Genomic DNA, 25859 nt, shown 5'->3' with positions numbered 1-25859 from the left:
TTAGGAAAACATGTAGAGATGAAAATTTGACTTTCTCTAGTGCCTAAGTATAATGACTTGCAACCCTGCGTAAACTGGTGACTTCAGTCTATATTGCGGACTTAATAGAAAGGGAGTCAATATCTACTTGTTTCCATTTTTAATACTTCTTGCACAAACAGAAATATATTTTAGTTTGTGGGTGGAAATCGAGCTTTGGTATTGTTTATAATTAATATCTAAGACTAGTAATTATTGTTGGTGTTGTTTGCAAATGGAAGATTTATCTGACTCTTCACGAATTCAGTAAAGCCACTGATCCATTTTTTTGGATTCATGCTGTGGTAAAATATTGAAAAGGATATCAAGGGTGGCACGTGACTCAGTGATTAACACTGTTGCCTCACAGCGCTCAGGACCCAAATTCAATTTCATCCTTGGGTGACTATCTGTGTGGAGTGTGCATGTTCTCCCCATGTCTACATGGGTTTCCTTTGGGTGCTCCAGTTTCCTCCCATAATCCAAAAATGTGCAAGTTAGATGGATTGGCCATGCTAAATTGTCCATTAAGTGTCCCAAGATGTGTAGGTTAGCGTGATTATGCGAATAGGGCCTAGGTAAAAGGCTTTGGGTAAAATGCCCTGTTGGAGAGTCAGTGTAGACTCAATGGGCTGAATGACCTCCTTCTGCATTCTAAGGATTCTATGATTCTGAAGTGTTAACTGCTTTAGGTTTTCTTCCATTAATGTTGCCAACAGCAGAATCCAGATTTGCATCCAAACTTAATTATTTAATTTTAATCGCTGACTCTCCTTTAAGCAACTTATTTTCTCTATTCTTTCATGGGATATTGCTATCTCTAATTGTCCTTGAACTGAGTGATCTGCTAGGCCATTACAGAGGGCTGTTAAGAGTCAACCACATTAGTGTGCATCTGGAGCCGTGTATCGGCCAGAACAGGTAAGGACGGCAGATTTCCTTCCCTAGAGGACACTAATGAAGAAGTTGGGTTTTTACGATAATCGATGATAGTTTCATGTTCACCATTACTGAGACCAGCTTTATAGTCCAGATTTATTAATTAATAAATTAATTAAATTCCACCAGCTGCCATTATGGCATGTGAACCTATGTCCCCAAAGCATTAGTCTGGACCTATGGATTACAAGTCTAGTGGCGTTCTCCACCGTCTCCCCATAAGGAGGTTTCTGTTGTGCCAGTTATCATATGATCCTGAAAAGACAACAGCCTTAATAACTTAAAATGCGTGACTAAATTTTAATCAAGTTTAAGTTACCTGCACTTGTGTCTCTGTAAGAAATGATCTCACCTCAAAAAGTGAAATTGCATCATTCTCTGGGTTTCTTTTCATGGTGAATGTTACTGGAATTTCTGATCTTTCGATCTGTAGCTTACACATGAAGTCCACCTTAATTGCTCAGTAATGTAATAACTCTTGACAGAAATTCACCTAAACTACTTACTAAGCTTTGTCTTATAAAACTTATGGTTCGTGTTGGAAGTCTTACCTGCCTTTGTTACAGAGCAGGAACGGCCCCATCTCAAAATGTTCCTTTAATAAATATTGAATGAGGTCTATCAAAATGTTGTCTGCATGTTTCTGTGTAGTTTCTTGTCTCAACAGCACTGTTTTTAAAACCTTGCAAAATCATTCTTCTTTGCAGGACAACACCTGTGAGCATTGCTTGACTTTACATTTTACCATACTCTGTACCTGTTGGAAATACTGTAGATACAAAGGGATGATTCGTTGATTATGTTGCGTAGAAGTTTCACACAAAGCTCTTTTTGGTCATAGAATTATCTCTGTGGAGCTCCCAGACAATGCCCAGCAGTTTGGCATTCAGTTCCGATGGTGGCAACCTTATCACTCTGGGCCTCAAGAGGATGTGTGGGCCATTGATGAAATTACGATGACCTCAGTCCTGTACAACAGTATTAGTCTCAACTTCACCAATCTTGTGGATGTAACTCAGTCCTTGGGCTTCTACCTGGGAAATGTCCAACCTTACTGTAACCACGACTGGTCTCTCAGGTAGGAAGCATACTCCAGGAATTGCACTTTCTTCAATTTCTCATGCTACCTTAAATGAATTTTTTTTAGGTTTGGAAAACATGAATGTAATTAGTCAAATGATATGATATGATTGCTTCTCATTCATACTTGTTTTGCCAAAGCTCTTTGGTGTTAGATTCTAAATTGAGAGACGAAGTAAAATATTTGGATCACATTAAATATGAATCTGCCTTGGATGAAAAACTCTTACTGTTTTAATGTTAGCTTTCATGGAAAGGTTGGAGGCATTACCCCTGAAAAACTACAATGTGGATTTGTTGAAATAATTGAAAAGTTCTCACCTTATGATATCTGTTTGTGTTGATTCTATATTGCAATAGAAGACTGAAAACTCCAACACACAGTTTACCAATTATGTTGCTGAGGTTCCGTGAAACTTTGAACCATTACAAACTTTGGATAGGTCACCACAAAAGATAGCCATTGATGCAAGATAATGAATAGAGTTCACAAGGCAAAAAAATTTGTATAAAAGTGCAAGGTGCAAGATGGCTTCAGGCTTTGTCACTAGGGAATAGAGAAGGGAACAATGTGCAGTAGATGAAAGTCAGGTGAATAGAGCATCGATGCTGCACTGTAAAGCTGGAAACAATTTTACTAGCAATTCACTGAAGGATTTAAGGATAAAAGTGAGGATTTTGATGTTAGTGTGCTTGAAGAGTGAAACCAATAGAAGTTGTGAAGGACTAATTTGTGGGATACCTGAGAGTTAGGTCAAGGCTGTAAGGGTGTCGGATGTTTTAAAAATGTGTGTAGGCTGAAGATGGGGAGAGTGATAAGAAAACATTCTTGGTTTGAGCTGTGGAGAATGGTTTATTGATGGTGGAAATCAAGTGTTGTTCCTGATGGTGTACGTAAGTGGTTTTGGCAATGCAATAGATACTGGAATTGAAGCTCAACTCAACAGAGGATATCAAGGTATGTGTGCCTACATGTTTAGTCTGCATGAGCATCAAGGGAGGAAGCTGGAATTGGTGCTTGAGGTGCAAAGGTCTGCCACAAGCAAAACAAGGTGGCCTCTGTTTGGTCAGTGTTGACGTGAACAGCCAGCGCTTGAGAGATAGGCAATCAGACATCTTGGTAACAGTTAGAGATTAAGGATGGTGATAGATTTGAATGTTATCAGCATATATGTGGAACCTAATCCCACGATCACCACTATATTACCAAGAGCCTTTTATAGATAAGAAATATCTATAAAAGATAGTGTGGGATCTTTGAGATAATGATATGGACCCAGGAAGAGAGAATTTGAGAATATGAGGTGCATAAGAATAAAATCATGAAAGTGACTGTATTGAAGACTACAGGGAGTTAAAGGAGACATAGTCACATAATAATAAAGGAGTCAAAGGTAGGCTATTTTAAGAAGACAGGTGGTGATAGCAGTATTAATGGGAGAATGATTGATGAGGACTGCCTTGCTGTTCCACCCCTGTAACATTACCCATCTTCATGTCTGCCTCAGCTCATCCACCACTGAACCCTCAACCCTGCCCTTAATACCTCCAGAATTGACTATTCCAATGCTTGCCTGACTTACCTCATATTTACCCTCAGTAAGTATGAGCTTAACCTAAGTTCCATTACCCGTATCCTCTCCAATATCAATCATCCGTCATACTGACCGCTGGCCTGAATTTTAAAATCGTCATTCTTGTTTTTAAATCCATCTGTGGTCTTGTCCCTCTCCATCTCTGAAATCTCCACCAGCTCTTCCAACTGTGAGATCTCTGCAGTATTCAGGTCTGGCCTTCTGAGTATTCCTGATTTTCTCACTACACCATTGATGTCATGCCTTCGCCTGCCTATGTGCTAAACTCTGGAAATCTCTCCCTCCTCCTCGTCCTCTGCTTCTCTCTCTCTCTCTCTTCCAAAATGTTCCTTAAAACCAAACAATCTTTTTGACCAAGTTTTTGGTCAAACATTATCCTTGTGGCTTGGTGCTAAATTTTATTTGATTAAACTTGTGTGAAGTAATTCTGTGTCAAAGTTGCATTATATATACAAGTTTTTGTCGAGTTGCAATGATATTTTAAACTTCCTTATACGGGATGGCACGGTGGCACAGTGGTTGGGGCGGCACAGTAGTTAGCCCTGCTGCCTCACAGCACCACAGTCCCAGCATCAATTCCAGCCTTGGGTCACTGTCTGAGTGGAGTTTGCACATTCTCCCCTTGTCTGCATGGATTTTCTCCTGGTGCTCCAGTTTCCTCCTACACTCCAAAGATGTGCTGGTTAGGTTGATCGGTCATGTTAAATTGCCCCTCAGTGTCAGGGGGATTAGCAGAGTAAATGCGTGGGGTTATGGGAATAGGGCTTAGGTGAGATTGTGATCAGTACAGACTCGATGGGCCGAAAAGCCTCCTTCTGTACTATAGGGATTCTATGACTGGAAGTTAAAGTGGACAAAGTGATGACAATAGGATTTTTAAGAAGGCAGATGATAATAGCTGTATTAATGGGATAACAATTTCCTGCAGGAAGAGAGCACTTGACAATGTGCATGAACAGTGGACATAAGGAGTGATTGTTGAAAGCTGCTTGGGAAGATAACCAGGTAGCAAACGAGATTCATTCAGAGAGAAAATGAGTCTCATGAGGGCTAAAAAGGATATTGTGAAAGCAAGTACAGCATGCTTTATTGATATTAGATTAAATCGAACTAAAGTAAATGATTTCATGTAAATAGCTCCGTTGCATACCAATGACTTCATTGAGTTTATTTAACTTGCTGAAATATTTAGGCCTTGTGTACCTGCTAAATTGTCCGCTGGTCCCAAGTGACTTGAATTGAGAATCAACCTTAACTTGACAAGTGTTGGAACATTTCTGATCTGTTCGCAAAGACCAAATATGCCAAAAGCTGCCCCGTTCTGACTTTGATGGAATATGACTTTTTTTCAATGGCAGGAAGCAGACAGGACCATTGCTTAGCAAGGATGAATTTGAAGTCCTGTCTGTGTTAATAGCCTGCTGCTATGATATAACATTGCTCTTTTAAAGGCAAGAGATCTAGCTTTTCCTGCGGACCTCAGGACCCTGATATTGGGACCAAATGGAGGTCCCAACTCTGTACTTGCCAGCAGCAAAACCTACTCAGAAATCTTCCGAGAGACAGCCTCCTAATTGGCCACCTCCACTTTCACTGACCTATAAAGGATTGTGGCCAGTCTCGTTATTTAGCCAACTCAAACAGAGAACCTTAGCAGCAGAAGGTAGGCACTGGTGAGGCAGCTCAAGGACCGAAAGAATGCCTCAACAGGTTGTACATCAATGAAGGAATAAACAGGCAGCAGTTCGACAGGGTTACAGGGAAAATTCCTCTGCTGTATTAGGTTTCTCTGTTCTTAGTGTATTTCCTTAAGAACCCCCATCCCCAATCTGGTCTGTCACAGGAAGACCACCTCCATTGAACTGGTGACTTCCGCATGGAATTGGGAGCCACACTGCTAGTGGTAAAATGCCTGTGAGTCTACAAAAGGGATTTCAATTGGTTAAGTGAGTGGACTGATGGAATATATCATGGAAAAATAACTCATCCCCTTTAGCAGGAAGAATAGAAACTGTTTAAATGGAGATAATTTTTTTTATTATTTCAATAATTAGAAGAGCCAGAAGGGGTCATGAGAAGACCTTAGCGGGTAAGATTAAGGAGAATCCCGAGGCCTTCTATAAATATGTGAAGAGTAAAAGGATGAGAAGGGATAGGACCTATAAAAGGTGAAGGGGGAAAAGTCTGTGTGGAACCGGAAGAAATGGCAGAGGTGCTTAATGAGTACTTTGCCTCGGTATTCACGGTGAAAAGTGATCTGGGAGGTTGTACTACAGGTTTGCAGCAGACTGAAAAGATTGAGTATGTGGATGTTAAGAAAGAGGATGTGTTGGAACTTTTAAATTCTATTAAGATAGATAAGTCGCCAGTTCTGGATGGGATGTATCCCAGGTTACTGTGGGAGGTGAGGGAAATGATTGCAGAGCCCCTGGCGATGATCTTTGCATCGTCGATGGAGACGGGAGAGGTTCTGGAGGATTGGAGGATTGCGGATGTGGTTCCTATTTTCAAGAAAGGGAACAGGGATAGCCTGGGAAATTACCAACCGGTGAGTCTGACCTCAGTGGTTGGTAAGTTGATGGAGAGGATTCTGAGGGACAAGATTTATGAGCATTTAGAGAAGTTTAGAATGATCAGAAATAGTCAGCACGGCTTTGTCAAGGGCAGGTCGTGCCTTACGAGCCTAGTTGAGTTCTTTGAAAATCTGACTGAACACATTGACGAAGGAAAAGTGGTGGATGTGGTTTATATGGACTTCAGCAAGGTGTTTGATAAGGTCCCCCATGCAAGACTTCTTGAGAAGGTGAGAGGGCATGGGATCCAAAGAGCTTTGGCCTTGTGGATCCAGAACTGGCTTGCCTTCAGAAGGCAGAGAGTGGTTGTGATGGGTCTTTTTCTGCATGGAGGTCGGTCACCAATGGAGTGCCCCAGGAATCTGTTCTAGGACCCTTGCTGTTTGTCATTTTCATAAATGACCCGGATGAGGAAGTGGAAGGATGGGTTAGTAAGTTCGCCGATGATATGAAGGTGTTGTGGATAGTCTGGAGGGATGTCAGAAGTTGCAGCGTGACATAGATAGGATGCAAGACTGGGCGGAGAAGTGGCAGATGGACTTCAACGCGGGTAAATGTGTAGTGGTCCATTTTGGCAGGACCAACAGGATGCAGGAGTACAATATCAAGGGTAGGAGTCTTAGCAGTGTAGAGGAGCAGAAGGATCTTGGGGTCTGGGTCCATAGGACTCTGAAATCGGCCTCGCAGGTGGAGGATGTGTTCAAGAAGGCGTATGGTGTACTGGCCTTCATTAATCAAGGGATTGAGTTTAGGAGTCAGGAGGTAATGCTGCAACTTTATAAGACCCTTGTCAGACCCCACTTGGAGTACTGTGCGCAGTTCTGGTCACCTCACTACAGAAAGGATGTGGAAGCTATTGAGAGGGTGCAGAGGAGATTTACAAGGATGTTGCCTGGATTGGGAGGCATACCTTATGAAGATAGGGCTCTTCTCCCTGGAGAGATGAAGGTTGAGAGGCAACCTGATAGAGGTTTATAAAAGATTGAGAGGAGTAGATAGGGTGGATTCTCGGAGGCTATTTCCCAGGGCTGAAATGGTCGCTATGAGAGAACACAGGTTTACGGTGCTGGGGTGCGAGTACAGAGGAGATGTTAGGGGTAAGTTTTTCACTCAGAAGGTGGTGAGTGAGTGGAATCGACTGCTATCAGTGGTGGTAGAGACGAACTCGCTGGGGTCTTTTAAAAGACTTCTGGATGAGTATATGGGATCTAATGGGATTGGGAGTTACAGATAGTTCTATGGCTTGGTAGGTATAGATGTGATCGGCACAACTTGTGGGCTGAAGGGCCTGTTTGTGCTGTAGTGTTCTATATTCTATGTTCTAATGGAATGTGGGCTTCGCTGGGTAGGCCAGCATTTTCATTACCCATCCCTAATTGCCCCCTTGAGAAGGTAGTGGCGAGCTGCCTTCTTGAACCACTACAGTGCCTATAGTGTAGGTACTCTCATGGTGCTGCCAAGGAGGGATTTCCAGGATTTTGACACAGCGACAGTGAAGGATATATTTCCAAATCAGAATGGTCCATTGGTTGGAGAGGAACTTGCAAGTAGTGATATTCCCATGCATATGTTGCCCTGCCTAGGCGATGGAGGTTGCATGTTTGGTAGATGTTGTCTAGGGAGTATTGGTGAATTGCTAGACTATTAATCCAGAAACTCAGCTAATGTTTTGGGAACCAGGGTTCAAATCTCACCATGACAGTTGGTGGAATTTGAATTTAGTAAAAGATATCTGGAATTAAGAATCTGCTGATGATGAAACCATTGTCAATTGTTTGGAAAATCCTAAAGGAAATCTGTCATCCTTACCTGGTCTGGCCTACATGTGACTCTCAAACTGCCCTCGGGCAATAGGGATGGGCAACAAATATTGGCCAGCCATCTACGCCCGTGTCCCACGCATTAATTTAAAAAAGCATGCAATTCCTTTAGAAGTGCTTCAGAGGAGGTTCATTTGGCTTATTCCTGCGGCGAAGGACTTATCTTATGAATAATCGTTGGTTCTGCATTCATAGGTGAAGAATTTGAGGTGATCTTACTGAAACCCTATGGGGACTTGATTGAATGGATACCAGGAAGGTGTATCCTCTTGTGCAGAGAGGCTAGAATTATGGGAACATATTCAAGAATAAGGTCTCCCTTTTAAGAGGGAGATGAGAATGCACGTTCTTCCCTGACAGTCATTACTCTGTGGAATTCTCTTCCCAGAAGACAGTGGAGGATGGGCCATTGAATTTATTCAAGGTTGAGTTAGAGAGGCAGCTGATTTGATTTCCAGCCCATCCCAAGAAAGTTTCCTGGCAGCGGGAATATGGCAAACCCGCCATCATGAGGCTGGGAAAATTCAGAGAACAGTGACAACAGAACATGTATTGCTTAATCAACGTCAGTGTTCAGAAGGATCATTGTTTATTTGGTGCCAATTTGTGACTTTCTTAATTATCTTGTACTTTCTACACTGTTGGAAATTCGATTATATTAAAGTTTAAATTAAAATATTAAAACTGTATTGGTGACATAATGGCATTTTCCCTTCGGCTTCAAAAACTAACTAATATCAGTTGTACTGAAGTCGCGTTGGAAAGATGGGCACCTCCCTTAATTTCACAATTTGGCTTAGTGATGCATCACAGCTAACTGGAATTGGACAGAGTTTGGAAGATAACTAGCCAAGAATGATGAATTAATCAAGCAGCCAGGTTTCACCAATTTAATTTTAAAATGACATGAAGAATAAAGTTGTAATTTATTTCCTCTTAAGTGCTGTTACATAATGTTTCTCCTGAAGGATTTGTTTCAGGAGCAGCAGGAAGGGTGCATGCCATCCATTAAAAGGCTAAAGGTGGGACAGGTTTCTTGAGTCAGGAGTGTATGTGGAATGAGTTATTGCATCTGTGAGTACAGAACTATTTCAGTGCATCTATTGAATGCAAAGCAGTCAGTCCATCTATTCCAGTCATTAATTATGATCATTTTGAATATCATAGTGTTTCTTATTTCCTAACTTTTCTTCTGTTATACATAAATTGAACAGGCATTACGCCTATAAAAACATGAGTCACATTTAACTATTGTTACACTTTGGTTAGCTTACTCTCAATTTAATGCTTCAGTGATTTAACGGCTGGTTGGAACTAAATGGATTATGGTTTTCTAGTGTTATTCATTTGACAAGTTACACTGGCTGTGATTTTTCCAGTTTTATTGTTGACGAGATCACTATTTATGCTTCATTCTGAATTCAAGACAGATTGAAAGCTCTTCTTATGGAAATCTACCTAACAGTTTATTAGTATGCAGGAATCATGGCTAACAAGTATTTGGCGAATTGAGTTCTTGTAAGGCTGTTTTGAGTTGACCCCTGGCTTAAGCACTCTCTTTTCACCTTTAGATTCTGGGATTGAGTCCAGCTAGTCCATTAGAATGAAAGTCTCCTTTCTCGTCTGGCTGCTGTAATAATCTGGTATGAAATGGAGTTGGGAAGTTTCAAACAGATTTCCAGCGCACAGGCTGGTATAATGATACTGACCATTGCTTAAGGAGGCTGTGAGTTGTGGGAGTGGAAACTTTTAAGCAGGATTTTGAACTAAATTGTTACAACAGAATATCAGGAGCATGATTCTGCATTCAACTTTGCCAAATATTCCCAATTTATTTTGCTGAGCTGGAAATTTGAATTGCCTGCATCCAGTCTCCTCTGAAAGTAGTAACTGAAGATTTCTAAAGAGTATTGGGGCAACTCCCTATGAGGATGATAGCTCCTGATTGGCATATTCCAGAGGCGCACACCTTTTTTAGGATCTTGATGTCAAATTTGACATAAACTGGGTAGAGCTGTGCTGCTCACTTTTTGCAGGATTATCATGGTCTTATCAGTCATTTTGAAAGGGACCAGTGGACACTGCTGAAGAGCAAGTCAGGGCTTTTGATTTTTCCACTTACTTTTAGAGAACTGATCCACTAATCTGCTACAGAGCATTTACTTCCACGTATCTAAACTGACCCTTTGTCACCTACAAGAACCTGGAGACTGACTGAAAAATCTCAGACAGTTTCCTTTAACTGATCTCAAAGGTCTTTTAACTGGTCTTGTCAGCTATCATCCCCATGTGGGCAAGCAGCCTGCTCCCCTCACCCCATCCCTCCATCTCATCTCTGTAAAACTGACTGTGGGGTGGGATGGCAGTGAGGAACTGGCACACCTCTGTCCCACTCCTAGAAGAGTTTCAAAATCTGACTTCAGAGTCGCTGCAGATAAGTATGAATGGTGAGAAGTCATACTTCTTAAAAACAATTCAGTGGATTTTTTGCAAAGACTTTTAATTCATCCAAATAGAAAGGGGGTGAATTTTGAATAAAATCTATTCCCCCCCCCCCTTCCCACTCACTTGCCTTACCAATTTTCAGGTAACAACTTGCCTTAGCATACTGTAAAAATCCAATAAGATAGAAATATGATCTTCATAAATTCTGTATAATTAACAGAGCCAGGAAACATTTCAGATTTTGTAGCTTGGAGGAATTTATGTCATGCCAACATTAACTTTTTAGCCTATGCTTTTAGAAATTGCCTCAAGGAAAAGCAGATACATAAAGAGGTTAATGGGGAGGCTGACGGAGCTGGTGGAGAGGTGTTGAATTTGGCTGGTGACCTTCAGAGCCCTTGCCAGCCTTTATCCCATGGGAAATCTCCAGACCAATTCACACTATCTAACTGATTAGTGGTTAAATTAATTAATGTTAGCTCATCTCAGCTGGGCTTCCATTTGGTTTCCTCTTGGCAACTCCACAGCAATGAGTTAGGTGCAATGTTGCTGTTGGTCACGGGGGAGTGATTGACAACGTTTTCTTCATTGTGTGAATTTGGGTTGGATGATTTATCATTCAGTGCAGACTATTCCCTATCTCATTTTCTGCAGCAAGTGAAACGTGTCTAATCATGTGTAATGTTTCCATCAGTCACTTCTCTTCTCCAAATAAGAAGCCACAAATTTGGAGTCAGTTAAAATGCTCATAAATTATTTTAATTTTAAACAAATATGATTAAATTATCATGGGCTTATTTTAGACCACAAAGTCATAATAAAATAATTACAGTACAAAGCTCTTCTGCAAGCAGATAGTTCACACAAAGTCAAGTTTACAGTTATCTGAGACTGCCAGAAACAAAAATCATCTTTGCAGATTAAACTTTATTGTGAATAATTTTCTTAAAATGATTTACTCATCTTGAAATTACACTGAACTCAGCTTATGACTGAATTAAGAAATTATTTAAGATCAAACTCAACATCATTTTAAATAGGTGAGTTTGAAAATAGCAGATGTGCACTTGATAGATCAGTATAATACCAGTCATATCCTGAGGTGATATGAACCAGCGAAGAAAGATAGAAACATTGATTTGTCAAAGGTTCGTAAAGAAACTGCCGGGCTGTATTTTCCTCCACTTTGTAGCCCTGAATTGTTAGCAGAGGGTTATCCAGGTGGTACACCTTAAGTTTTGCACCCTTATCACACACCTGCCAGAAGAGGGCTGCAGTTGACTCTGGAACAACAGTTAACGGCCTGCCAAATTCCCTTTTGGAAGGAACAAAGCAACAGTGAGTACTTCTCTATTTAGGCCCTAAGGACATTCCTTGCTTATGTGTTGACCCAGCCTCTCCTGCATAGAGAGACACTTCCAGCACAGTAACATGTCAAGGCAATGGCCAAAAGGTTTACCTCAACAGTCATCTGGAGGAGGTCAGTCTGATTCTGTTTCCTGTTTAATTGTAAATCTATAGCATTAGATGGCTGTGAATTTGGATATCAAAAAATGATTTCTTAGAAATAAATTATTCTTTATTAGGATGTTCTCCTGATGCTCTCCTTGCAGGAAGGACATTCCATTATGAGTAATTTAGGGACAGCTAGGGTTTGGAACTCTTCTGGCTGAGGGTTTGACGTTGTGGCTGCACACTTCATCAATCACATCGTCTCTTCCTGCAAAAGACAAATTCAATAATCCATAAAAGAAGATAGCTTTATGATGATGTTGAATGTGGGATAATGAAAGGAAATGATACAGAGGTAGTAAGTGAGTTAAGGGGTTTTAATGATGTCATCAACTGGTCCAGTCAAATATTAGAACAATTCACAACTGAGATATTTTGTTTTAAATGGATTTTTTCTTCATTCTTTATGAAACATGCAAGGTTATGTTTAGAGTTGCCTACTGTCATTCTTCTTAGTTCTTCAGTGGTGAGAGTGGTGAACACAAAAGACATGAATAATACAGACGTAGGTGGCATAGCCTGGTGTTGGAACTCAAAGGATAATGTCTCATGTGATGGGTGATATTGTCACATTGGGATATTGGGAGAGTTTAACCCAAATGGACTAAACTATGTGGATCCTGTTTATAAAATAGAGGGATATACAGTAGCAATAATACAAATGATCACATATATTTCGATACATATGTGACTACTTCTGGAACAAAGAAAAATTGAAAGGATTTATCTTTGGAAGCTGAAAGATGCGCTGAGTTGGCTGTATTTCTATTTCATTGCTTTTTCTTGTGCAAAAGAAAGAAAATGGTTAACATTCTCAAAGTTCTCTCAGAAATCACCTTTACAAAAAAGGGTTATGAAAATGTCTTTGATTAATAGCTAGGCATCAGATTTCTCGTAGAGGTCGTAATCTTTACTATCGAAAGGGCAGTTATCATATATGTCATATTTGTTGTTTCAAAGTGATAGCATTAGAAAACAGATTGCTGTCAAACATGATTCCCTCCTATTAGACTCTGCCCAAAAACATGTCTTTGGCTCATTGTCTATTGATGCTTCAGTTTGAGCCGTTTCTTTTGTTAGTGATTGGTGGTTTACTATTACCTTCCATTTTCAGGCAGGGCGAAGGAGGCAGTTTCCAAATCTACCTCAGCCAGAACAGGAATTGACCCCCGCTGTTGGCATCATTCAGAATCAACATTAACCATGTGGCCAACTGACCTAACCAGCTTACCAAAGAATCATTCAACAACCATATTTCTGTTGCAACCAAAAAGACCATTTTGGATTATTTCCATCATGGAAATATGAATAAATCATCTATCCAGTAGACTAATGGAAACACCATTGTTCTTGCTGCAAAGAATACAGAAACAGTTTTGAGATACTTGGTTTTATTGTTAAAATTTCAAGTATGATATAAACACTCCATTTGACTGCAGTTCCATGTCCAGTCCAGTGAAGTCAAGCGTAGTTTTGCGTGCTCTGTGAGGGTTACCCTCTCCACACTGAAGTATAGTCTACCCCAAAAACATATGATATCCCAAAGAGGTTATTGTTACTTCAGAGGCCTGAATTATAAAATGTTGCACATTGTTCCTACTCAACCCTCAACGTATCAACAAAGTATATCCTTCCCAGTTTGCACTCAGTAATGATTGTCATGTAAAATATATTGATCATATGGATGATATGACTTCAGGAAAAGAGGGACAAAAAGCTACATCAAATACGTGACAAACATCGTAATTTAAATTTAGAGCATCAAAGACATCAAAAGAAAAGTTCAGCCCAATAACATGCTTCAGCCCCAATCTTCGAAAAGCATATACTGTTGCATCAGCACAGTGATTTTACATTTCCTGCAACACCTAACTTGTAGTCGCTCTCAATAAGATTGCAAGTACCCTCAAAATAATACAACTTTATGCATTTAGGCTTCTGTCCTTCAGGAATTAGGTTTGAGTAACCAGCAAATAATCAAACTTTTATCAATCAGTCTAGTTTGGATTGTAACAATGGCCTCGAGGTGAAAGGCCAGTGACTAACCTACTGCATAGTCCAATCACTCACATTACTTTACTAAAGAATTCTGCCTTTGGCTTGATCTTAACAATTATGTCCACTTAATATTTCTTTATTTGTCATTGCTACAGTTTCACTGGAGATTCTAAAACAAGTTCGAGCATGCGCTATGTCGAAACCCAGTCCATGCAGATCGGGGCCTCATATATGCTGCAATTCAGCCTGGTGATGGGCTGTGGAAAGCCTTTTACACTACACGTGGACAACCAAATAAGACTAGAATATTCCACAAACCATGGCTTAACGTGGCACCTTGTACAGGAGGTAAATATGAGAGCAAGATTTACAAGATTTTTGGACTTGCTTAGTGCTAAATTTACACAGTGATATAGCCAGAAACTTGTAACTTATAAGAACAGATAAAAGTACGAAAAATGATGGGCGGGTAAAGATCCACTAATCCAACAAGTCTGTCTCTTATAATTTTGTACAATTAAACATCTTGACCCCAATGCTTCCACCTACCACCCTTCTGGTGGGCCTGGGTAAGATGCACTTTCAGAGAGTAGGTGCAGACTCAATGGGCTGAAAGGCCTTTTTCTGCATGTAGTGTTGTATAAATTCTACAGATTAAATCTTACAGAGGAAAGTGAAATTATTAAATGGTAAATTCAGCACTCCTGTGTTTGAAGAGAACTTTCTCTGCTGCAAATGTTCCCTTTCTGTGAGGTTCATTATTAAGAGTACTGAATTTACCCTATCCGTAATTAGGGCCATACATCTTACTGTTCAAGCTAACTAGTTTTCCTTTATTTTTAAAATAACCTAATGAGCTCAATGTTAAACATTACACATATTAATCAGTCTAGTTTGGATTGTATCAATGACACAATCTTTTTTTGAATTGTGCACTGTTGGATAAATTTTATACAAATGGAAAGGGAATATGTGCAGACAGCTGGTCATTTTTTTATTCATTGCTAATAAAAAGTGATCCTGTGTTGTGACATGAATGTTCAGACTCTAGTTTATAGTTCAATGCTAGTTCAATCTTGAGACTTGTGCCACATCTGGGCATATATTACATTTAGTGATGTCAGAAAGCAGTTTACAATTTACATATGTTGTTTCTGTCAGCGTCAAATCTTTATTTTTGTTGTCTTTGGTGTTATGAATATGTGCAGTCATTATTTAAAGTTGCATTCAGATCATCTTCACTATGACACCAAATGTGAACTTTCAATAAATAAAGCCCCTGCCTGTGACTATATTTGAACTAACGCGTTTAAGTTACTTTAATCAGTTTCCTGCTTAGGCCTTTATTGAACAGGTTCACAGCCATCAATGAAGTTTTATTTAGGTTTGATCCAGGTTTTGATTTTCCCAGTTATCAGTACCATCTTTATAGTGTAAAGACTTTATTTTGTGCCTAAGTTTCACCTAAAACTGGTGCAAATGAAGTGCTTTCCCTGGGGAAGATAACTTGGATTCACAAACTTCTTCAGTACATTTCTTCTCAACCAAGGACTGTCACCGTGGAGATTTTCTGAAGGATTACTCAGACACCATATTCTTCAACATAGCAAACATTTCACACAAGCATCTGTGTAGACGTAAATTCTATACAGATTAAATCATACAGAGGAAAGTGAAATTATTAAATGGTAAATTCAGCACTCCTGTGTTTGAAGAGAACTTTCTCTGCTGCAAATGTTCCCTTTCAGTGAGGTTCATTATTAAGAGTACTGAACTTACCCTATTCGTAATTAGGGCCATACATCTTACTGTTCAAGCTAACTATTTTCCTTTATTTTTAAGATAACCTAATGAGCTGTATAGATGGTTGCTTTTGCTCACCTCTGTTGTTTTAACATTTCTGCTCTAATAGCTCCTCCTATGCCACATTAACATAGCCCAAACTAGTGGCTCCCACTTGTTCTTTCTGGTTATAACTGACTGAAAGTTCCATTTGTCGCAGGACCTCATTGTGATCTGGAAAGAAGAAAACTACCTATTTGTTTGACTTTTGAATCTGAAAATTCTTTTGAGCATGTTTTGGCCTCATACATTTCCATGACTTTATCAGAATATGAATCAATAACATTGGCAATCCAGTTAGGGTGACTACTGCAGGTATTTCAAATATGTCTAACTCAAAGAAGATATTCTCACAATAGAAGCAAAGAAACATAGAAAGTAGAAACAGGACTAGGCCATTTGGCTCTTCGAGCCTGTTCTGCCATTCATTTTGATCATGGCTCATCATTGAATTCAATAAATATCCTGATTCCTCCTTCCTCCCATATCCCTCTCTGCCCAAGAGCTATATCTAATTTCATCTTGAAATCAGACAACATTTGGTCTCAACTATTTTCTGTGGTAGCGAATTCCACATCTTCATCACCTTCTGTGTGAAGAAATTTCTCCTCGCCTCAGTTCTAAAAGGTTTACTTCTTATCCTCAAACTATGACCTCTAGTTCTGGATTCCCCCACCATTGGGAACATTCTTTCTGAATCTACCCTGTCTAACCCTGTTAGAATTTTATAAGTTTCTATGAGATCCCCCTCACCGCTCTAAACTCCAGTGAATATAGTTCTAACCGACTTAGTTTCTCCTCATATGACAGATCTGCCATCTCAGGAATCAGCCTGGTAAACTTCGCTGTACTCCCTCTTTGCCAAGAACATCCTTCCTCAAATAAGGACATCAAAACTGCACACAATAATCCAGGTGTGGCCTCACCAATGCCTTTTGCAGTCCTCAATCTTCATTAATCCATTGATTCCCAAATTGTACATTTGAAGCCTTTTGACAGGCAGATGTGGAATTTTAAAAATTTTGGTAACCCTATTTTCTAGCTTGATGTGTTTTCCTGCAGGAATGTTTTCCCAGTATGCCTAGTTGCCAGGAGTTCACCTCTGCCAGTGTTTATCATTCCTCGGAGTTCTCACAGTGGAAAAGAGTAACCGTGTCCCTGCAACAAAAAACGTGGTAAGTAAATCATTGCAGGCATTAATCCTTGGGAATGGGCCAAATGTAAGATGAATCATTGTCTTCCCACCAACTGTCTCATCACATAAATCTGCAGAATGTGAAATCAAAGACTCCAGGTAACTGGGCTTTAATTGGCTCCTCCCCAACTTGTGACTATGGTTTTAATTATCTTAACAGCTGTTATCGGCTCAAATGAATTTTTAATCTCCGTAATAGCCATAAAAAAATTAACAAGTTTCTGTTTAACATTGATTGAATATGCACAGTTCTTCAGTATTTAGGCGAATGCATTCAAACCGCAAAGAACACTGGTGTTTAAACATGTCGGAGTGTGTCAGAAGGGATTTGGTAATCTTAGCACCAATTTCATAAAGCATTTGCAGGACATTTGATGAAAACTGCTGCCCTGAGCTTGCCATTTTTCTTCCAATCACATTATGTACTAAGCACAGCTTAGACAAATTACATTGGATTTTGCTTTATGAAAATGAATTTGTTTTTATGTGTAGATATTTGCATATCAGCACTGCTGATGAGATGCAGGCAGCTGTCGGGGACAGTTTTTTTTTAACAAACGCAGTGTAATTATCACATTTGCATTTTGGAATATAAATATTAAAATGTCATTGCATTAGCTGGTTCTTGACTGGGAAGAGCTTGTTCTTACATTCACCGATTATCATCTGAACTTCCTAAGTGGTTGACCTTCAAAACCAGTCTGAGATCATACCATCAGTGTGACACATCCTGGCTGCATTAAAGTCAATAATCCAAATATTCTGCTGTTCAGCCCACAGAGGCATGCCGAAAGTGACACAGGAGCTCCAGAAAGGGATGTAGTCTTGGGAGCAGCATGCACCATGTGGGAAGACAAGATTCAGCCTTCCAAAAATCTGATTTATGGGCTAAATAATGAAAGTAGAGTGGCGTTTTCTCCCAATGTGGTATAAATTCTCAGATGCTAAATGCAGTATTTGACAAACATGGGCTCATTGATAAAATAAATTAACATCTTCTGTGTTCGACCAGTGCACCATAGCTTGAGATTCATTCATTGAGGCTTAACCTCTTCAATCATAATATTGGGCTTGACTATTAAAAATGGAGTCTTAATGTTGTGAATTGTGCCAGATATTTGCACGCAGTTCCCTGATAGGATACAGATTATTTTCTCTGCTCCATTGGCACCACCACTTCAATAACTGTGAAGCAGAGTCACTGAGTAACATGAATATTCTTTACGTACATTTACAATGTTATTTGTATGCCATGTATTTTAAAAATGAGGCTTTGGGCCTAACTATTTCCTTGTACCCTCCTCTCTGGGAGGTGCTGACTCATATTGAGATACAATTGCTAATTGGCTGTCCTTTGATACTTTACCCAAGTGGCCATTCTTTATGTCTGAACCAATGAATATTGCCAGGTTTATCAAACGCGTTGTTGTTACAGCCAAACATTACTCTTTCCATCAACGACTATGGCTGATTCTTCCCTCTCTAGTTTAGGAGATCCAGGCCTACATTGTGGCACCTTAACTACTACCCAGGAGGAGATTAGCTAATAATCTTGAAACCTCTGGCCTGTGCGGCTCAGATATTTTTGCCAACTGAACTAATTCAGGGGTTATAAACATTTCTTTCAATAAATCTCCAGCATACTTTTGTCACAATGATTAGTGAAACAGTCAGTCCTCATTTTAATTAAGGTAAATTCCTAAGACTAACATCTTTTTTTTAAACTGATTCAGGTCAAGTGCTACACGTTTTCGATGGAGCCAGAGTTACTATATGATTCAGGATGAATGGGCATTAGATGATATTTATATTGGTCAACAGTGTCCTGAAATGTGCAATGGACACGGCTGGTGTTACAATGGACTATGCAAGTATGTAATAATATAGAAATATTGATTTATCAGGAGATGCATGTATACATAGGCACAGGAGTAAACCATTCAGCTCTTTGAACATGTTCCATCATTCAGCTTGATCATGGATGATCTATGCTGCAACTCCATTTGGTGCTCACTCCAAGTGTTGAGCACAGGATCCTGGAAATGATCAAAACTTTCTTTAGTCCTTGATGTCAAAAATAAAGTCCATGATGGGGTGCATTGTACTTTGATGCGATAGGTGGACCGAATGTCTTTAACTCATTCCATTTTATTAGGTGATTGCCTTTGTAGCCCAGAACACCGTGGCCAGAATCCTCAATGTCGTACACCCCATCACAGCTGTCAGCAGGAACGGAGAATCTGGTGCTCAGCCAAATTTCCATTCTTAGCAGCGGGATCAGAGAATCCCAGCCACAGACAAGAATTGTGGCCCATATTTACATTCATGACCTTAACTGCATGTGTTTGAATATCCCTTTAAACTAAATTAGTTTCAAATTCAGCTTATCGACAAAGTGCAGAATTCTACAATCACAATTCAGTCCCTAAATAGTCATTTCTTTCTATCAAGATGTGATTCAGGTTATCACGGATCTACCTGTAAGCCAGAGGCTATGTTGCCTTCAACAGTGACATGTGACTTTGAGAATGAGGCTGTGATGAAGAATGATTGGCAGGAAATTATTGGTGGACAAATTGTTAAACCAGAGGAGGGCTGTGGAGTTATTTCCTCAGGTTCATCACTCTACTTCTCTGAGGTACAGTTTTTTCTTCATCCAAGACAACCTGAACCAGTGTCTATCAGATCTATATGTGGCTTTAGTATGATGTGAGGATGTATGCTTATTGTGTGTGATTTTGAAACTCAGAAATGAAAACAAACAACTACGAGATTCCCAATAACTTGTTTGTTTAGATCAGTGACCTCAGTCAGGCAGCAATGAGAGTGTTACAGCATAAGCAAGAGGAAAATTACTTCATTCTCATATAACCTCTTCTGTAAAGTGCGGATGTGAAAAATCCAAGTGACGATAGCTTGACTGCCAACTGTTGCTTGCACCTGGAGCCACTGTTGAGTCTTTCAACTGAAAGATAATCACTTGGCAGAGATGCTGGAGATGAACATGTACCCATGGAACCACACTCCATGGGTGGAATTCTCCCACCCAGCCTGCAGCTGGTTTGGTGGTGGGGGCAGGCGTGTGAATCTGGCAGGAGACAAAAATCGGAAGCACACCAGCATAAAATCACATTGCAAGTTCTCCCAATGGCAGGTCAATGGTGGCCACACTTTCCCCTGGCAGGTGGTGCAAATGCCATTTGCCTCTCATGAATGCTCAGTAAAACAACTGCCCATTGGCATCCGTTCAGGCCTTCCGATCACAAGTGTGAAATTACCAGCCATTAAACCTGATTGCTGATGAGTGGTGTTCACAAGGAAGTCCTTGGTTCACCAGAGACTTCAGGGAGAGGGCAACAACTTTCTGCCATAGTGCTACAGTGCTCATGATGTGCTGTTCACCACTGTGCTAGGCAGAACAGTTACTGCCTCTGGCCTTCATGGACAGCATTGGATCCATGGACCCTCCTGTGTCACTAAGTCAGATCAGTATAGGCTTTGCTTCGAGGAGCACAGGGATTTCCTTCCCCCTGGTGCCACACACTAGTATCTATTCAGACAGAACTGTGCTGCAGGATTCATGCAGTCACTGCAACAAAGTTTGATTCAGGGGTGAGAGGTGATGAGAGATGAGGTTGGGGTGTAGCCTAACAAAGACAAGGGGGTAGGGCAATGTGGAAGGAAGACTGACAACATGGGGGAGTGAAGGGCAAAGGCCCACGGTGGCACGCAGGTAAGCAAGATGGTGAATGAGGATCAATGGAATACCAAATGGAGGAGAACTGGACCCCAAAAAAGCTACATAAAAAGCTCACAGATAAGGGGGGAGGGTTTCAAAGGAAACTGGAAGGGGATGCACACACATGCAGTGGGTAGATGTCCAAATGGGGAGTGGGTGCCTTGCTGGTGATGTGCTCAGGGAGAGGGCGGTTGAATCAAGGAACAGATTTCTGGCTGAGGTTGCTAGCCTTGTCCCTTTGAGTTGCTGACATTCTGCATGGTCTGGTGCAGGCAGGTAAGTTGGAGAGAGTGAAAAATAGGATACTGAACTTGTGTTTCAGTATGGTGCTGGGTTCTTTGAACCTGCCAACTGATGATGGGTGGGCGAATCAGCTGCCAGCCAACCAAGTGTCTTGGATGGGAAAGTGCTTGTGCATAATTATTGAGGTTCCAGGCATTGAACCCTGTCAATGGGACAAGTGCCACAGAGCTGCCTGCCACCGCACTTAGGCCAGGATTCTATCGCCCTGTCCCACCCACCACGGGAATCGGAGCGGACGTGGGGTGGACAGTGGGAAGCTCCATTGACCTTGGCCTGGATTTTATGGTTTTGGGACAAGTGAGGCCATAATATCCCATCCTTAGTTTCAAAATGGAAGAATTTCACCTTTTGTCTTTGAAACTAGAGAGAAAAAATGTGCCTGTGGGCTCAGTCTAAAATAACAGTTTGGTTTCTTTCTCATGTGAGCAAAGACCTTTAATCCTTTTCACCCTCCACATTTTGTAAAATCATTTTCCCAATAATTCCGTCATGCTTATGCCTGTAACAAGGATATCGGATACTGTAATCTTCAAGGTGTGTTCCGTTTACTTACTCGTCTAGCATGGAAAGAGGCAACTCGTCAGCTGGGACCTTGACACTCAATGGGTAGACTTTATCCAGTTCTACGTTCGGATTGGAGGGAACATCGGCTCCTGTAATACACCTGACAGCAGAGAGGAGGGTGTTTTATTGCAGTACAGCAACAATGGTGGCATAAGCTGGCACCTGCTCTCAGAAATGTACTTTTCTGACTACGGTCAACCCAGGTAAGACTTGGGGAGGGAGGACATACGTTCCATGGTTTGTTTATTAGACTTAAATCAATTAAACACTCACTAAAGTTAACCTTGGGTCCCATTGCATCAGCCAGAACAAAGATGCCCTTCAAAAGTACTTTTGCTAGATTTGTCATAGAAATCTCACCAATTAATCACACTGAAATCCTGCCATTGGTACCAGCTCTCGTATCAGCTTTGCCGAGCAAATTAAGCCCTGTTGCTTCAGCCTGAAGATTGTGTGGCCACTTCCTGAACTGGTTTTCCCTGACTCCTTTAGAGATGGTGCTTATCTAGTATAAAACCCTCCTGTCCCACAGGCCACCATTTTTCAGGCAGTGGGCTGAACGGTGGTGCTGTGTCGCTGCAACGTGTGGTTTTGGGCCAATGCTCCCTTGCATAGTGAGTTAAAGAATTTGACTTTTCCACTGGAGGAAGGCATTAAGTGAAGGATATACACTCACTCCTAGCAGGAGGGAACAAAAATAAAGTTCAACTACATCTGGTTCAACAGGGCCAGCCTGGCAATTGGATGTCTCTTTGCCCTTTTGTCTGAGAGTGGTCTAAGCCTGTAGAGTCATGGGAATAGAAATTTACTGGTAAATAATTAAACTGAACAGAATTTTTTTTTATCATTTCCATTTCATTTGACAGATTTGTATATTTTGAGCTTCCGGCTTCTGCCAAGACCACCTGTACCCGGTTTCGCTGGTGGCAGCCTGTTCATTCTGGTGAGGGATATGACCAGTGGGCTATTGATGACATCATCATCTTATCAGAGCGACAGAAACAGATTATTCCCGTCATCACACCAACAATACAGCAGGTAACAAATGTGACCACTTTAACCCAGTTAACGAATAAACAAATATATTACCACAGGTGATCTGCAGTCTCCTGCCAGCAGGAATGCGAAATAAAATCCCACTGTTAAAAAGAAAATACTTCCTTTCCATCCCCAAATCTGGCACTTTGCACACGGATAAATTACTGTTTCATTACTGATGATCTTGCTGGGTTAAATCAAGCATCCCTCTTGAATTCCCATCAGTGAAATTCACAACCAGTGCATAGATACAACATGAAGGACAGTACAATGGAAGACAAACTCATTCAGCAGGTTGGCAAATTAATCCTTCCAGCACTTCAGACATTTGCTGTGCCAGACACAGCTGAGTTCCAGATAGCACAAAGGGGTTTTGACATAGATTAGCATGGTAACTGTCAGCCTATGGTTGGCTGCAATGTAGCAATGTGAATTATGCAACTTACACTTTGAGCAGGATTTTCTGACCCTTCCTGCTGATGCGATCCTCCGGTCCAAGTGAAGGACTCCCTTTTTGCAGCAGATTCCCCAGTGGCGGGATGGTAGGCAAGCCATAAAATGAGCCATAGACTTTGGCGGGAGCAGAGTTTCTCTCTGGCAGTCAATGGCGAGTCTTTTCCTTCATCGGAAAATACACCGGTGGTGGCTTGGGAGTCAGGACGGCAGAAAATCCCAGTCTTTATATCTTCAGGAATTTAAGTGATTTTGTTTTTGTGCAATTTTTGATTAGCCTGTTTCTTTTAGTGGTGCACCCTTAATTGTTATTCCTGGCGTTTGAATAGCTTTATCTCTGTAACATAATTTCCACATTCCAGAAAATGAGCTGGACACAAAATCTGGCTGGGCAAGTGAGACCTGAGTTTTCCTCAGTGTTCCAGCTGTCCAATTTAAAGCAAGGACTCAGTAAAAGCAATGGAAACGGATTTCTCTTTACATAGTGAAAGACTGTAAAATAGTAAAACGTTGGAGATCATTTTAAAAGTTCACCCCATTTTCTATTTGGGAGTGAGTGTAATGGGAACTGTAACATACTGGCATCAGGCAGGTAGAGTAGATCAATAAATTGAGTGAAAATCCTTTTAGTAGATTCAGCAGCTTTCAATAATAGTATTTTTCTGTAAACCTACACCTTGCAGTCATCAGAACAGATTCAAGAATGCCAAACGTCAAAGGGAGCAACAACTTATACTGCATGAGTAAAGGATGTAGGTTGGTCAGCAAGTTGACTCTGGTCGAGGTGTTATGATTGGTATTATTGTCCAATGTGCTTTTCTGTAATTTAACTGTTAAATTTTGTTAAATTGATCCTCCTTTTGAAATTTGGTATTCTTATATCTGTCCTGATGGGTGCAAAATGAAATGAAAAGCTTCAACAGTATGTCTCTTTCTTCTTTCGCAATACTCAAGTGCTGTACTGCCAGTTAACTATTTGTAACCAACATTTTTGCTTTGGTAAATGTTAAATGTTTATTTTGAACATCTCTATCAGCACTGGCCTGCTGAGCTATTGTATCTTTTTAAAGTCCAGGCACTGGGCACTAAGATGAAAGATGCCCATTTAAAATCTCATCCCCTGCCAGATGACTCAAGTGAAACCCTGCCTGTTGCTACCAGGGAGTTAATTATTGAAGTTGCTAACTGAATACCAGTCGCATTCTGGTGCTCATGGTGGCACAGTGGTTAGCGCTGTTAACTCGTGGCACCAGGGATCTAGTTTCAATTCCAACCTCAGGTCACTGTCTGTTTAGAGTTTCCACTTTCTCCGTGTGTCTGTGTGGGTTTCCTCCAGGTGCTCTGGTTTCTGTGTAAAAAAAGGTTGAAGCTTTAGTTAGCTTCATGTTAAACAAAGGAGCCTGCATGTCAATGGGTTTTGGTTTCATTTCAAATTGTGCCTGCATTGAAATTGAAGGATTTGCAGCAAGAAAACAAACAGGGTTTAAATATACACTAGACTGTTGCTTAGTAACCAGGGGCCTACATTGAGAAGCATTAGCACTTGATTTTGTTGGAACCAGGTACTTGGGAAGGGGGAAGCTTTTACAGAAACGACCAGCAGAGAAACTGGACACTGAAGTAATGAACGGAAAGAACAGATTGTTCTAGAAACAAGGAAATGGAAAGAGGAATCCCAGTAAGATTGAAAAGAAGAGCCCCTATAAGACTGAAGTCAAAGAAACAAAGAACTAGAATCTGAATAAGGTACTGTTCACTGAAGTTAAAGGAAGGAGCAATGAGAGGTTCTTGGTTAAAGACAGAACTGAAAGGCACAAGCCTGGTGAAATCGGCTAGTGAGAAGCCAAATACCTGAAGTAATTACAAGGTTGGAAACACCTTAATACAATCTTTGAAGTAGCGGTGTTCTATTAGCATGGTTAGGTACCTGAGAGGATATGCGGAGGCTTGAATGTATATGGTAATCCAGAGCAGAGAAATACTGCATGTAGCATCAGAAAAGTGAGATTAAAATCCTTGGTGAAGGCATCTGAGAGAAAGCATTGCATGGAAGGTGATTTCAAAGTGTGTTCTTTGAGAGTGGAGTTTGGAAACTCTTGTGTGGAAGTCAGAGTTCCAGTGTGACCATTTGGCTGGTGATCAGTAAATGGGGAGGGATTTGATGAGAAATCCACGGGAGTCCTGTTGGGTGCCACCTCTCACTTAATTTCAGAGTGCGGTGTGGCTGACAGCATTTCACCTATCAGTTTACATGGACTATGTACTTACCAAAGGCATTAGAATGAAACATATATTTTGTAACTTATTAAAGTAAGATTTATTTATTAGTCACAAGTAAGGCTTACATTCACACTGCAGTGGAGTTACTGTGAAATTCCCTAGTCACCACAGTCTGGCAGCTGCTTGGGTCAATCTACCTAACCAGCACGTCTTTCAGAATGTGGGAGAAAACTGGAGCACCCAGAGGAAACCCACACAGACACAGGGAGAACATGTAAATGCCACACCAACAGAGACCCAAGCCAGGAATCGAACCTGGGTTCCTGGCACTGTGAAGCTGCAGGCTAACCACTGCATTACTGTGCCGCCCTGTGTTATCCTTAAAAACCTGTGCACAGATAGGGTAGAGTGAAGGAATACTGTATCTTGTCATGTTTAATAAATGTTTAATTATTTTCTAAAGTTATTTAGCAGTCCTGTGACTCTATTCATCCATGACTCAAGAAGAAAAAGTCCCAGCCATTG

The 25859-nt window shown here is 40.7% G+C and overlaps 1 protein-coding gene across 2 annotated transcripts in view; it reads left to right on the top strand.

The window, feature by feature from the left end:
* The window catches only part of reln (reelin), a 318770-nt gene that overhangs the window by 168827 nt on the left and 124084 nt on the right, over positions 1-25859 (top strand). For both annotated transcript variants that reach the window (XM_080207461.1, XM_080207462.1), the window contains 7 exons: positions 1799-2035; positions 14136-14328; positions 16885-16997; positions 18751-18888; positions 19469-19655; positions 21621-21826; positions 22490-22661. In XM_080207461.1, the coding sequence (XP_080063587.1) occupies positions 1799-2035; positions 14136-14328; positions 16885-16997; positions 18751-18888; positions 19469-19655; positions 21621-21826; positions 22490-22661 (1246 nt within the window). The remainder of the gene's footprint in view (positions 1-1798; positions 2036-14135; positions 14329-16884; positions 16998-18750; positions 18889-19468; positions 19656-21620; positions 21827-22489; positions 22662-25859) is intronic.

This window comes from Carcharhinus amblyrhynchos, chromosome 19 (genome assembly GCF_965287045.1).
Source record: "Carcharhinus amblyrhynchos chromosome 19, sCarAmb.v2.hapA, whole genome shotgun sequence".
Taxonomy (NCBI): Eukaryota; Metazoa; Chordata; class Chondrichthyes; order Carcharhiniformes; family Carcharhinidae; genus Carcharhinus; species Carcharhinus amblyrhynchos.
Note: the sequence above shows the minus strand (reverse complement) of the source record. Positions and strands in the feature narration are given on the sequence as shown.